The following is a 14,096-nucleotide window of genomic DNA, read 5'->3' as shown; positions in this document are numbered from 1 at the left end:
GTCAACTTGTATGCTCATGGAGAAGACAATCCAGTGTCATGTCTGCTGGTGAAACACTGGCTGGTTGCTGTGCTACTCATGTCATCCAGCTGCTTGAGGAAAGGCATTTTGTCTACCATCATAGAGAGCAAAGCCACATGACTGGCTACAACACAAGAGGACAGGAACCTGTAATGTTAACATCACAGACAGGTTGCTGAGACAACACATCAGGCACAGTATGAGAGGGAAGCCTTCTGGAGGTTTAAAACTGTAAGCTTTAAAAGAGTTTTACTAGATGACCATAGTTTATTGCATGCAAGTTGCCATACAGAATGATCACCATTATTATGAATGCAATGATCTACTGCTTATCCATTTCAAGGAGGTGCTGGAGACAATCATAGCTCATACTGGGACAGGGTGGGGTACACCCTGGACAGGTCACCAGTACATCACAGGGCCAACACACGGACAGACAGAGATGAACAACCCCTCACACTCAGACCTATGGACAATTTAGAGTTATTTAGAGTTATCATTAACCTATCTAACATCAGGGGTGGGAATCGCTGACTATCTCACGATTTGATTCAGATTTTTGGGACTACGATTTGATACAAAATCGATTTTCGATTCAAAACAATTCCATTCATCATGATTTCTATTTCAATGTATATGTGTGCAAAGGATCCTCATGATCTACTCCAGTCTGCTTTGCAAGACAAAATGACAAATGGAGACATTTAAGTGTCTTTTTCACATTTATGAAATTTTAAACATTTGTCCATGCTGACATGGAATTGTTGCATAAAAGTAACAAAAATAAAAGTCTGTCTCACTCACTCACTCAGTCACTCAAAAGAAGCTTCTATTCCATCACCAATTTTCTTGGTCCTCTGCAGAGGGGGGCTGGTCTAATTGAGGCTCTGCCACCAAAAAAGTCCCGACCCATGGAAGTCTAGACTCCTCTAGACTTCTGAAGGTATGGTATCTGTAACAAGACTTTAGCAGCAGATTCTCTAAGTCCTGGAAGTTTTGAGGTGGACTCTCCACTTGTTGGCCCAGCTCATCCAATAGATTCTGGAATGGATTGAGATCAGGAGAAGTTGGAGCCAAGTTAACACCTGTTGAACTGGTTATTGCTCTGAATCATCGTTGTAAGCAGAGAGTATTATTTTGGAGAAAAAGACCACTGACATTAGAGAACACTTGCATAAAAGGCTGGACTTTCTAGGTGCTAAAAGTAATATCCGCATTAGTGGCAGGAGCCATGGTTTCACTGTCATTAAATCCTCACCTTTGCCCACCTTTCCTGCTTCAACACTCAATCAACTAAAAGTTCACTTGCTGACTAATATGTCCATCCACTGACAGCTGCCACGCTAACCAGATAATCAATGTTATTTCACCAGTTAGTGGTCATCATGTTGCTGACTGGTTGAAATAATTTACATGAATGAGCAAACTTTCAGATGTTCATCTGACAGGACTTGTTAAAGTCACAATGAAAAATATTTGATTTCTGTATCTCAGTTTTGTTCTACTTTCTACCCAGTTCTGATCATTGATCAAACCAACTGTGGAGTAAAACATGAGTGAACATCAGTCTAAGTTACAGTGTTCTTTCAGTTCATTATAGTTTTCTATGATGAAGCCCGGCAATAAGATGGCTCCATTCAACCACTTGTACCCATGATGCCCTGCTTTTTTGGATGAGAAACTCCAATACAAACCAGCCCATGTACCACCTTTTTCATACTTTACCACCATCTGTCTCATTTTCCCTTCATAGTTATTACTGTTACCTTTAGTTCCAAATTAGATAAAACAAATTAGATAAAAACAAAACTGAAGTGTTGAGGCGACTTGAAGACATTATGAGTTTTGGCTGAAGGATAAACTTAATAGCACAGTTATTCTTTATAATTCATACTCATGCAGCTCTGTTCAGACAGCAGTTGTCTTTGATTCAATAAGTTCACTTAAGTCAACTCTACTTGATATCTCCAGCTTGGCTCCACAGAACCATGCAGACAGTGCAACTCTTCTCCTGCTTTTGAATGAGAATGTTGGTTGGCACTGTTGCCTCCATGTTCTGCAGCTTTTCCCCACAGTCCAATGGTGGCTCGATAATGTCTATTGGTATGGGTGTAAGAGCCAATTATCACAAACATTCTATGTGCAATACGCACAACCACATAGATTGTCAATCATCCCTCAGAGGGTACAGGCATCAATCAGTCTGAAAACAGAGTTTACAGTCTCCCTAAAAGCCTTGAGTTGAGCAGATTAAATAAGTGAGCAGATTATGATTAGGGTCAGCGCCGCAAAGTGTCCCACCAATGGACTGAATTTAACTGGCAGTGATGGGAGGGAGAGCATTAGGACATGAGGATTTACTGCTGATGATGTTGACAATGATGGTGGCAGCAGTGGTGACACACAAAGGGTACTATTTTTTCCTTGAAATATGCCAGAAGGTCAGAAATTGTATTCAGTAAGAGGCAACAAAGGAGATGGGATGTTTCACACAGTTTAAAATAGGGCAGAGGAACTGAAGAATGTGAAGTGAGAAAAATATGAGAAACACAAAAAAAAGTACAGAAAGATATGTGGAATGAAGCAGAACAGTAGAGAGACAAAAGACCAGTTGTGCAACCAGGTGCTCTGTGCTTTAACACTGGCTCTCCCAGTATAATTTCAAGAGACACTGTGCTCACTCCTCCTCCTCCGCTCTGATATTCTCTCTATTGACTGCTGCGTCATCTACATCATGGCGCAGCCCTGTTGCCAAGCTGGCTCAACATTCATTGGACACACACATACATGCGCACAAAGACACACAGACACACAAAGCACTACACCCAACTCCAGCATCACTCACACCCAATACACAGAGGGAGGTTCACTGTACATCAACACAACTATTTCATCATGAGCTACAAATCAGACTGCTGTTTTGATTCAATGAACTTCAGCAGTGCAGATTTCTCCTTTCATTTACATTGAAGATTGCGTAAAATAATTACTTCTGAGGAGTTTGTATGCTAAAGGCCTCTGTGGGACACATTAAGTCATGAAGTTTGAAGGAAACATTTAAATAGCAGGAATTGCAATGTTGTGTGGTCCTGTGTTGAATTCTGCAGGTTAACTATGTCAACACCATGTCTGAAACTGGATGAAAGGACTAATTCTATCCATTAATCCCAGAATTAAAGTGTCTACTCCCTGCTACACACCACGCGACAGAGATTCTGACAGAACCATGAGAAAATATATTCAGATAGTTTAAACAAAATTACCATTTCCATCTAAGTTAACTTAATCAAAATTTGCTAATGATACAGTTCAATGTTTTATCAAATCCGATTTGAAGTTACAAGTTACTTTACCTTTCATCTAGTTTTGTCATCTCTAGTGAGAGTTTAGAGAAAGAAAATTTACTTATGTTTCTGCACAAAGTAGTAAGTATTGTATTTTTAATTAGTTTCTTTTATTAGTTAGCCTCAAGCTGAGACCTAAGTCAATACTAAGTAGGAAAGCCATAGAAAATTTTATGTAATTAGCAAAAACATTAAACCAGCGTGTTGCCTAGCTCTTACGTAACCATAACTGTTTCACAACACACAAAAAACTGTAACATGCGCAATACACAGAAACCCTGTCTTATACCATAATTGGTAAAATGGCTCAGTATTAGGGCTGAACGATTAACTGCATTTGCGATAATACTGCGATATGATAAAACAGGGTTTTCTAATGGCAACGTGTGTGATTACAATGTGGCCACGTGTTTATAAAAAAAAAAATTAAAAAAAAAAAAAGTGGTCATGTGACGCTCGCACAAGAGCGGACCGCTCCTTTAGTCTCGATGAGGAACAGCACATCAGCGGACAGGCGAGGTGTAAAATATCATACTACCATACTATCATATCATAATACGGACTAGTGAGTATATGCGGGTGTTAGTGCGCATGTAATCTAAAGTATAAGTTAAAGGTCAACCAATATGGTTTTTTTAGGGCTGATACTGATAATTAGTAGTCAAGTAGGCCGATAACCAATATTTGGAGCCAATATGCATTTGCAGTAAAAATAGATATAGATAAGATTTATATCTTAGACCAGCGGTCCCCAAACTTTTTTTGCGCAACGGGTCGGTTTAATGTCAGACAATAATTCCATGGGCCAGCCTTTAAGGTGTGGCAGATACATGCAACAAAATAAAATTATACAATCGGCAAAAAAACTGCGCTATTTTCAAAATTTCATAATAAACGTGAACTAACTGTGCACTCGTATGCAACTTTATTAGCAGCGTCCTCGTAAGCGTCCTCGTAACATAGCGCCAACAACATAACATCCTCTCTGCCCCCTAACCCTGAATCTAAATGCAGCTTTCTTTTTCATGGAAGTCGCAGGATATTGTTCTGTCTCCTCACTGGGCCTTTTTCCCCTTCACAAAGAAACTTTCCAAAGACTTTACGTTTTTAATCGTTGCGCTAGCTTGTGGGTTTAATTTTAGCAGTAACGTATCATGTGACCAAGACATGCGTCTTGATATGCACCAAGAGTGAGTCATAGATGGAAGTAACAGTCATTTTTCAAAATAAAACATAGTTCAGATTCAGATAATAAATAAAAAATAAATAATGTAAGTTATTTACTCCTTCTGTGCGGTCTGGTTCAAAAGACCCGCCGCGGGATTGGGGACCGCTGTCTTAGACAATAGACATATTTGTTTTGAAATTCTAACAAAAAGTGCAGAGGAAGCTCTCAGGCTCAGCAGCATGTCTAATTAAGTCAAATTAAAAGTTAAACTCCCTAATGAAAAGGTAGCTCCCAAAAGTTTTCTCTAGTAAATAAAGTTTTCCAAAATGTCAGTACAACCAATGCGGAAGAGCCAGGTATTTTTAACTACCAGTTGACGCAGACGAGGTCAGGTCAGCCAGCCAATCAAATCAGTTCAGATTGCCTTTTTCGTTATGTGTGATTTGATTGATTTGATACATATGCTACAGCTTTGACAGCTCTCCCAGCAACATCATAGGAATGCAGCAGTTGATTGTGGATGCTGCTTACAGTATTTTTATTTTTGCTTGGGTGGACTAAGGTTTTTTTGAGGGGGGGGCTTAACCTCCCCTCCCAAAAGGCCTGCTATGAAAACAAACTTTTTTGGCATCATGCACCACTGAGCACCATCTGTAGGAATGAACGGGCCCGCCTCCAACGATGTATCCAGATCTCGTTTCCATCCAAATTTGAAATATATCTGCTCTCCGGACCTTTCTCCCTTCGGTAAAACTTTTTCTCCTCTCCACCACGTGTGAGCACTGTGTGAGCTCTGCGTGTAACCAATCCAATGGTGCTGGGGTGGAACAATGCTGGAGACAGAGTAGTGACTACAGACAGAGATTTGCAGCTGTAACAGAGCCAAAATAACCCAGTTGTAAATTGCTCTCTTATCGCCCATCGGATTTAAAAAAAAAAAAAAAAAAAGAAAGAAAAAAAGAAAAGAAAATACTGATAAGCATCAAAATGCCGAATATTGGCTCCGATAATCGGTCAATCCCTAGTATAAGTATACAAAGGTTTGGACAAAGGTTAAAGGGTATTTGATTTTATCTTTACCGTTCAAACTGATTGTACACACACACATCCACAATTATTTCCAGACTTCCACAATGTCATGATGCAATCAATTAAAGATAAAAAAAAAAAAAAAAAATTAAGTTCACAAGGAGGGGAAGACAAATACATACAAACCGCTTCAAGAGCTGTATAATGTCTCCGTATGGTCAGTATTCACTGATTCCAGGACTGACTCTAATCAATCACATGGACTAGAGGTCATTATGGTACCACTTCATTCTGCAGACTTCTTTTGAGTTTAGCTGCAGTCCATCAATTTAACTGACTGACATGACAAACATCACAGGTAACACGTCACATCAGCTGTTGCTAATGTTAATTCTATGAGCAACTTGATGACTGGCGACAATCATGCCACCTGTTGTCTGGTATCTGTACCCACCAGTGACATTTTATGATAGAAGAAACTTCACGCTGCCGCAACAGGTCGAAATAGTGTGATAGTTACTTGTCCCCCCTCTCAAACTCACTCTTAAAGGTTATATTCTGGCAGTTGAACCTTTATTCATATCATAATCAATAATTAATTATTTATTAAGTTCACAGTTTTGAAGCAGAACTGTCCAAGGTTGTATATAAAGCATGTGTATGCAAGGAGTATGTTAGGTTTAGTGGAATAGTATTATGCGTCAATGCGTCAAATACATATTAAATCAAATTAGACTAAAACACAACAAGTACGGCCAGCCCTTAAACTGTCCGACTGACTGATAGATTGAGTGATAATTTTTCCACCATTAGTCAGCCAATGTCAGCTAAAGTTTCCTCTTTGGCTGTTCCTCTTTTCAAATTAATTATTGAAAACAGTTTTATGTAGGGTGTGTTTAAAGTATACAGCGTGGCCAAATTTGTTGCTGTATTTAAAGACCTTTTGACTGGACCACAACAGCAGAGCAACATGTTTATTTGACAGTGGAAGGTTACATGTTTTACAAAGCCAAAGACAGATATGTAGCCTCTGAGCAGACAGAAACCCTGTATTTCCAACAAAGCTTTTACGGCTGTGATGCAGGAAGGGAACTGTCTCGTTTCCAATTGATGTAGCATATGTTGTTTGCATGCTAATCAGATCTGTTAGTTTCTTCAGCAGTGATGGAGAGCTTCTCTCCATCTTGTTCCCTCTCTTTGTTCGGTCACTCACACTTGTTTTTTCCCCATACAAAAATGGGCTTAAGTGACTGAACATTTATGTGTATATGCTTTGCACATAAAGCCATAATGACAACAAGAAGCAGGAAGTGAGCTAAATTTAACTTTTATATGTCAAAATTTTCTGGCTGACTTTTTGTCAGATTCATAGTCAACTATAACCATATAACTCATATTACTACTCATCCCAGGTAACTACGACACACTCATCAACTAACAAATGCAAGCTCTTAAAATGTCGGCTTAGCAAAAGTCTCGGCTCTAGCTGACTCAGCACTGATGTGGCTGGACACCATCACAGGTGGCACCAGCTTGTCTAGGCAATCACTTCAATTGCTAGCGAAACGGAAAACTGGTCCTGCCAGACTGCACTTATTTCGTTAGTAAAACAACTCAGCTTCTCACAGGCAATGACAAACTGATTGAGGGAAAATTGTTACTGAGAGAAAGTGTTAAAAAAGGACAAAGTGCAAATCACTTCCTTATTTACTGTTTATTTGTGTTTTGTGATCATGCAGCATTATAAGTTAACTATGGAACTGAATCTTGTCAGCAGTGATTTCACTGAGACCTCAAGTCTCCCTGTCACACTGGAGTATGTCCAAGAGAAAATGTCCATCAAATATAATACACTGTCATCTTCTTTTCTGGCTGTGAACCTTACTGAGACAGAGTAACTACGTTCTCTGAATACCTTTGTCATAATCACAAACTGTCTTTATAAAACTATCACATAAAGCATAACCCAGGGAGAACCACGTTGAAATCACTGTATGTTTTTTGCTTGTATTTTCCATGTCATCTTCCCTCCTCAAATTCTTGTTCTCTCTCCATCCCTTTATCGAGTTCCTCCTTCCTCTTCTTTATGCTCGCTTTCACTGTGTCCCTCTCACTGCCACTGCTTCTTTCTCTGCACCCCCTCACCCCCCCCTCTCAGGTTTCTGCCTCTTAAAGGTAGATTTTTCTCGCCACTGTTGCTAAGTGTTTGCTCTTGGAGGGATTTGTTGGGTCTCTTCAACAACTCCATAAAGAATTTGGTCTAGACCTGCTCTATGTGTAAAGTGATGCAACTTTGCTATGATTTGGCACAATATAAATACATTTGATTTGAGCACACAACTCCCTTAGTTAATGGCTTTTATTTTTATTTTTTTTTATAGGGTCTTGAGATCATGTTGTTAAACCAACGCAAATGTGATCACAAGGAACTTATACTACATCAGTGTGGATGCACGCCTGGCCTCTGCATGACATAATATAGGACAACAAAGCAAAGCACTTCACTTCTCAAGCAGCAGACACACAAAGAACACACAGCCTACAAAATAAAAACAGCCTCATTCAGAGCCTGTGTTTATCAACAAAACTACCACAGTGAGAATTTCTGACACATAAGCTGCTCCTCATTCTGTCTTTAATAACATGCCATCTCGCTTGGAGCCAATTTAGCAGCTAAAATGTGGGAGGTGGCTGCTGACCTGACACAACCAAGATGAATGGGATGCAGAGAAGAGGCTGCTCCAGATAAATGACAACTGCATTAAGAGCTGCCCATTTACAGCATACATGACTCCTTCCATTTGAGCGCCATTCAGAAACAATTAAAGTAGGCCTATTAGACAATACTGTTTATTTACATAAACACATTGATGTATGTAAAAACACCAAGTATAAAACTTCTTTGTTAAAATTACTTGGATGAAAATTGTATTGCAAAATGCATCATGTTGCTAACAATGCAGAACAATGTTAGTTATTTTGATTATATGCTGATTCATTTTGCAGACTTAATACAGTAATATTTGATTAATCATTTGATCTAAATTGAATTTCAGAGGTTAAAATCTGAAATGTCAAAAAACATCAAAATGCAAATACAAAACGTCCTCCCTGCTTGAGACTGTAAACAAGAGCAGATGCAGTATTTTTGTTTTTGTAATGATAGCAGAAGCTCCTCCTGTTGTGTTTGAGAAGAGAGATAGACCTAGTGTTGGTGTACAATTTTAATTTTATTAAAATACTTTTCTATCTATCCCATGCTGTGGTCTAAAAATTAAATATACTGTAAGCTTGACAAGTTATTCAACACTGCCTAATCTGACATATATAAGGAGTCCACTTTGTGACTGTGTTACCTTACATTTGTCAGGTAGTACAATGACCTAAAAGTTTGTCATCTAAACGCACATAAGGCATGCAAAGAAAGCATACAGTTTGGCTGAATGCTACCCTGACATTTAGGTTTGGCCAATGTAGAAGACTGTAAAGTCCTTTTCTTTAAACAGATGCGTTGCATTGGACCCCACTCCAAACCTCCATTTATGGCAAACAAATCCATCCCTTCTCTTTCTCCCTCTCTCTGTCTCAAACTAAATACTTTCCACATTAGTTACCAAGTGAGCGTGGCCTGTGCTGAGGATACTGAGGATTTGATGGGCTAAAACTAAAATCGTAAACAGTGCCACTGAAAAGGCAAAAAAAGGAACAATGCATTTTTCTCACAACCCAAAAAAGAGGACAATTATCACCTGCTTTTGACAGGTTGACAGCGGGACTCACATGAGCTTCTCCTAGCTTTTCAAAACCCAAAGAAGGGTGCATCCCTTCCAGCAGAGTTTAAAGCAGGAGAAATTGGTCTCAAGGAGCAAAGAATAAAGATGCACCTAAAACAGGAATCAGTGTTAACTCTGGAGGAAAGGAGCTTTGTCTACAACCACAAGTATTGGCTCTTCATTCTGAAGCCCCATATCTGCCAGCTCTGGCCTCCCAGCACCCCTTAATCTGTGCTGTACCCTGGCCAGATCCAATTAAGCTCTCTCTTGCACCATGTCCTCAAATTACATTTAAATGTTCCTGTTCCAGACTTCTGAAAGCAAAAAAAACTGAATTGCAGCAGATGTGGTCATTTGCAGCCATAAGAAGTACCTTCCTGGCACAAATTAGCACCACAGAACTGAGACTGTAGTGGCCCTTGGAGGAAAAACAAAACAAAACAGTGCTCATGTATGTAGGGCATTGAGGGCAGGCCTAGCTTTGTTCAGACAGAGATCTGACATATTTGGCTGTACACAGAGCAAAAGCAGCATATGAATGCCACGAAATCAGAGCTTTAGTAAACAATGTGTTCCACATTTGTGGCAGAAAAAACGACCTGTGGGTGGACATAGGAGTGCTGATGTAATCAGAGCTCAGGGTCAGATAAATCTGGGCCCCAGATTGAGCTCCACAATAATGTTCTATAAATCACAGAAGAAAAATGCGAGCCTTGTTGCAGTGACACAATAATGTTATGTGTATGTAACTGCAAAAGACCACTTTTCACTTTTCGTTTGCTCTACAGCAAACAGTCAGAAAAAAATTGAAATTCCTCTTAAACAAACCAAACTGATGCCATTATGTGGGTGTGCAATGAAATTGAAATTGAAGTCTACACACATAAGATAAAGAAAGAGTCTGAAACAAGCTCACTAAGCATGATTATTTTCCAGGTGCAAAATCAGAAATGCAAGAAAAACTGTCAGGATGACTGAAATCAGGCTTTATCTCAAGGTATCAAAGGTTTCAGCCAACAGAGGAATTCTCACAGCTTGTATTTAGAAATTGAGCCTTAAAACCAGCTGTCAGGACTTCTGGAATTTTGTGATGTCTCAAAACATGCAGCCACCAACCTACCCAAAACCCAGTCCATCTGGATCCACCATCCAACTATGCATGATTCAGTCTTCATGAAATCAGTCAGTCAAGAGATGCCCAGATATTCTTTTCTAAATGGCTGAGCTGTTGTTACAAAAGCTCCAGATAGAAGCCAAAGACAATAGATGTAAAGCTATACAGAGATGATTTTGGTTCCTAAAACCAGTGAATAATTACTGAATGCCAAAATTAAATCATAAAACGGATTCAAATGCAGTCAAGGTTCTGATACTCTCCAATGGCGTATTTTTTTACTGCCTTCCTAATATTGTTTACCTTAAAGTTGCTAGAGTTGACCCAGGAGCTGGCAATGCCATCAACCATCTTGTCCAGTGCTGTCTGATCCTGCTCCAGGTCATGAGACTTCTCCTTGTCCAAAATGTAATCAATTATCTCTTGCCCCACCTGCAGCCGTCGGCCCACATCCTTCTGCAGAACCTGGGTCAGGCAGTTCTCCATGCTGGGCTCCATCATCCTGGTTCGGGTCCACTCACTGGCCTCTAGCAATCCTCCACTGCTTACCGCAGTGGGAATGACAGCCAAACAAAAAGAGCCCCACTTGCTGAGTATATGGCTGGGTGACCCGGAAAAGGGAGAAAATAAAAAGGGGCAAATGTACACAGTCTGCTTGTATTTTTTTATACCCAAAGACAGGCCTTGTTTCTTTGCCAAGTGCTAGCACGCTAGCAAGCTAGTGGCCGTGCCCTAGAGATGGATGGAGCAGGGCTTGGGGAATGGCAGCAATGTAGAATGTGTGTGTCTGGACAGCAGCTGGGGAAAGTTTACTACACCCTCCCACTTTTTTTCCTCTTCTTTTCTTGGAGGACACTCAGCCAAACCAGAAGGGGTAGAAGAGGCGGTTTCAGACAAGCAGTAGGCAAGGCAGCAAATGGAAATGAATGGAGACGTTCAACTTAGAGATCCATATCTTGTCCCGGGATCTGCCCTGGAGAGCCCTGGAGGACCAGGAAGGATAGCAGACAATAAGGCACAGTCAATTTTTTGTCAAATACATTTTAATAATAATGTTCTTTCATGCTCAGCGTCATTAATTTCAAAAATAATGCCTATGCTTATACAAATACAACCACATAAAATAAAGAGAAGCAGCAGATGCTCATATTTGTGGAGCTTGGTATTGATCATTGCTACGTTTATGGTCTGACTCTTGATTTACTCATGGATCAAAAACTGCCTTGTCATTCAATGTCGAAAGAGTAAACGTTCTAATCTCATCTGTGTCACCGAGCCAATCAGCAAACACCTTGCTTAGACCAAGATCTATTAAGAATGCTAATTGGCTATTTTTACTCAAAAATCTATTTTGAGTATGCAAAAAGACTGAGCTTGAAAATATAACTAACATCAAATAAAAATTTGTATCATGACAAAGATTAGCATTTTTTTATAGATTTTTTGGTCAAATAGGTCTAGTTTGGTGTTTGGTTTGTTTTAATATGTTTAAAATCTAGTGATGTTGAGCATTTTGCTTCACATCATTGATCTGCACAAAGCTACCACCTCAACCATCAAACACAAGGCTTGGATCAATATTCCGCCACAGCAAATCATACATCACAATAGTATACTTTTTAAATATCAGCCAAGCCGTAGTAAGAACAAGAATTTACTGCTCCAAAATATGTGGCAAACCTCACTAATGCTCTCAAAGCTAACTGGGAGCAATTCCAACATCTGGTGGGATCTTTCCAGAGGAGAGAAGGCTGCTACAGCAGCAGTTAAAGCATTATGGTGTGAAAAGTGACATGTGCAACAACCAAACACAGTTGTAATGCTAGGGTGTATGAATACTTCCAGCCACATTGTTCATTAATCATAATGATACCAAGACACTCAGCATCTGCCACAGATGAGTCACACTAAAACTCCATTCTCAACAATTTTACAACAAACATGGAGGAAAATCAACAAAGCAGAACAAATTTACACGATAGTTAAAAGGCTTTGAATGAATCCCCTCACCTTAACACACAGATTCAAATACCACTTCTCTCCTTTCTGCTCTACTGCTTCAAAATCTCAGCTCCACAACTGTCATGGAAACACAGGGGATTCAGCTTTACAAGCAAATCCAAGTGAATATGACTCAGGGACATCACTGTAATTTGTTGACTGGCTGCAGCTCTAGACGCCATCATATACTGCTGGTGGTGGTGGGGTGGAGTGTGATCCTTCCGCTCAAACGAACCAAACCTTTTTTAGTGCAAGAAGATTATCTACTAGACAGGAATGCTTAAACAACCACTATGTATCGTGGGCCTTTGTTCTGGGAGGTGAAAACAAAGCCAGTATGTCTTGAAGCTGCTAGACTAGAGCAGATTTACTTAACTGTGACCTCCTTGATGCCACTGTGTGCAATATATTCTCTATTTAACTTTTGAGCCACAACAATACTGGATGGCTCTATACACTGTGCATGAGTAAACATGCATATGTCTAGGTGCATATGTGTTGCAGAGGACTATGTATGTGCAGACATCTAAGTGAGGGTGTATGTGCATCTGTGGAAGTTAATGTTGAACAAGCTGCACTGGTATGACTGTAATCCATTTTTATCAATAACAAAGCAGGTATGTTAAACACATGCTATCCTACTTAAGATGATAGTGATTTAAGTAAAGTTACAAGAATAGCAAACATATCAACAATATGTGAGTTTGTTTGTTACTGAATTGTGTGATTGGCATGCCACCTAAAATTATTCTGTAATTTGTGTCAGACAGATAAGATGCCTCTATCTGTCTGACACACACACACACACACACACACACACACACACACACACACACACACACACACACACACACACACACACACCTCTGCTTTTGTGCAACGTTAGCTGAGCTCCAGCTAGCTCGCAGCCTGACCATCATTGCTAGCTGTGCCAAACGCAGGAGTCCCCCACCAGACACGCCGCTAAAAAAAGCTTTCCCTGAGTTTTTAACACGTAGGGTGACCAAACTGCCCCGTTTTCTTTGTTTTTCTTTCTTTACAAAACAGTCGGTTAACCTCTGAAACGTGCCGGACGAAGTAGGTGTATAGGGGATAAAAGCTAAAGCTAGCGCCCAGCAGAGCCCTTCCTTTCAATGAAACGTCAGTTCGCAGCCAGGCAGACACAGACGGCACAAAGACTAAATGTGTCAAAGAGGCGATGAGGGGTATCTACATCCGACATGTGGCTACTCACCATGTCTTTTTCAAGCGCCGCGGCTGGTGTGGACATTCAGCTCGTGTTCGCGCTGGTTAATATACAGACTCACGGCCTCAGACCTCCTCTCTGGCTTTCTTCTACTCTCACTCTCTCCACCCGGAATGCTGCCTGCAGGACAAGAATGGGATCGTCGTGCGCACGCGCAGTCGAGCCAGGGATGATGTTGGCACTTGGAAAATTGTCGCATGGCAAAGCGAAAAAAAAAACTGTATCACGGGCGACTATAACTCGATATGTGGCGACACCTGCCGGACACATGAATTGTGTGTTTCTCCAGTTACAAAAGTGACGACATCAGCGCTGTCGTACAGATCCCCATGTACAGATCCCCAAATATCTTTGTTTTACCAGAACGGGCTGAACAAGCTGACGGAAAGAGCTGGCTCCG

At 40.3% G+C, this 14,096-nt stretch overlaps 1 protein-coding gene across 7 annotated transcripts in view; it reads right to left on the bottom strand.

Annotated features, from left to right (window-relative positions):
- clasp1a (cytoplasmic linker associated protein 1a) overlaps window positions 1-13,816 on the bottom strand; it is a 74,004-nt gene extending 60,188 nt beyond the window's left edge. For all 7 annotated transcript variants that reach the window (XM_029529736.1, XM_029529737.1, XM_029529738.1 and 4 more), the window contains exons 1-2: window positions 13,685-13,816; window positions 10,753-11,432 (exon numbers count right to left, since the gene is read on the bottom strand). In XM_029529736.1, the coding sequence (XP_029385596.1) occupies window positions 10,753-10,950 (198 nt within the window). In that variant the 5' untranslated portion in view covers window positions 10,951-11,432; window positions 13,685-13,816. The remainder of the gene's footprint in view (window positions 1-10,752; window positions 11,433-13,684) is intronic.
- Window positions 13,817-14,096: the final 280 nt, after the last annotated feature.

This window comes from Echeneis naucrates, chromosome 21, assembly GCF_900963305.1.
Source record: "Echeneis naucrates chromosome 21, fEcheNa1.1, whole genome shotgun sequence".
Classification (NCBI taxonomy): Eukaryota; Metazoa; Chordata; class Actinopteri; order Carangiformes; family Echeneidae; genus Echeneis; species Echeneis naucrates.
Note: the sequence above shows the minus strand (reverse complement) of the source record. Positions and strands in the feature narration are given on the sequence as shown.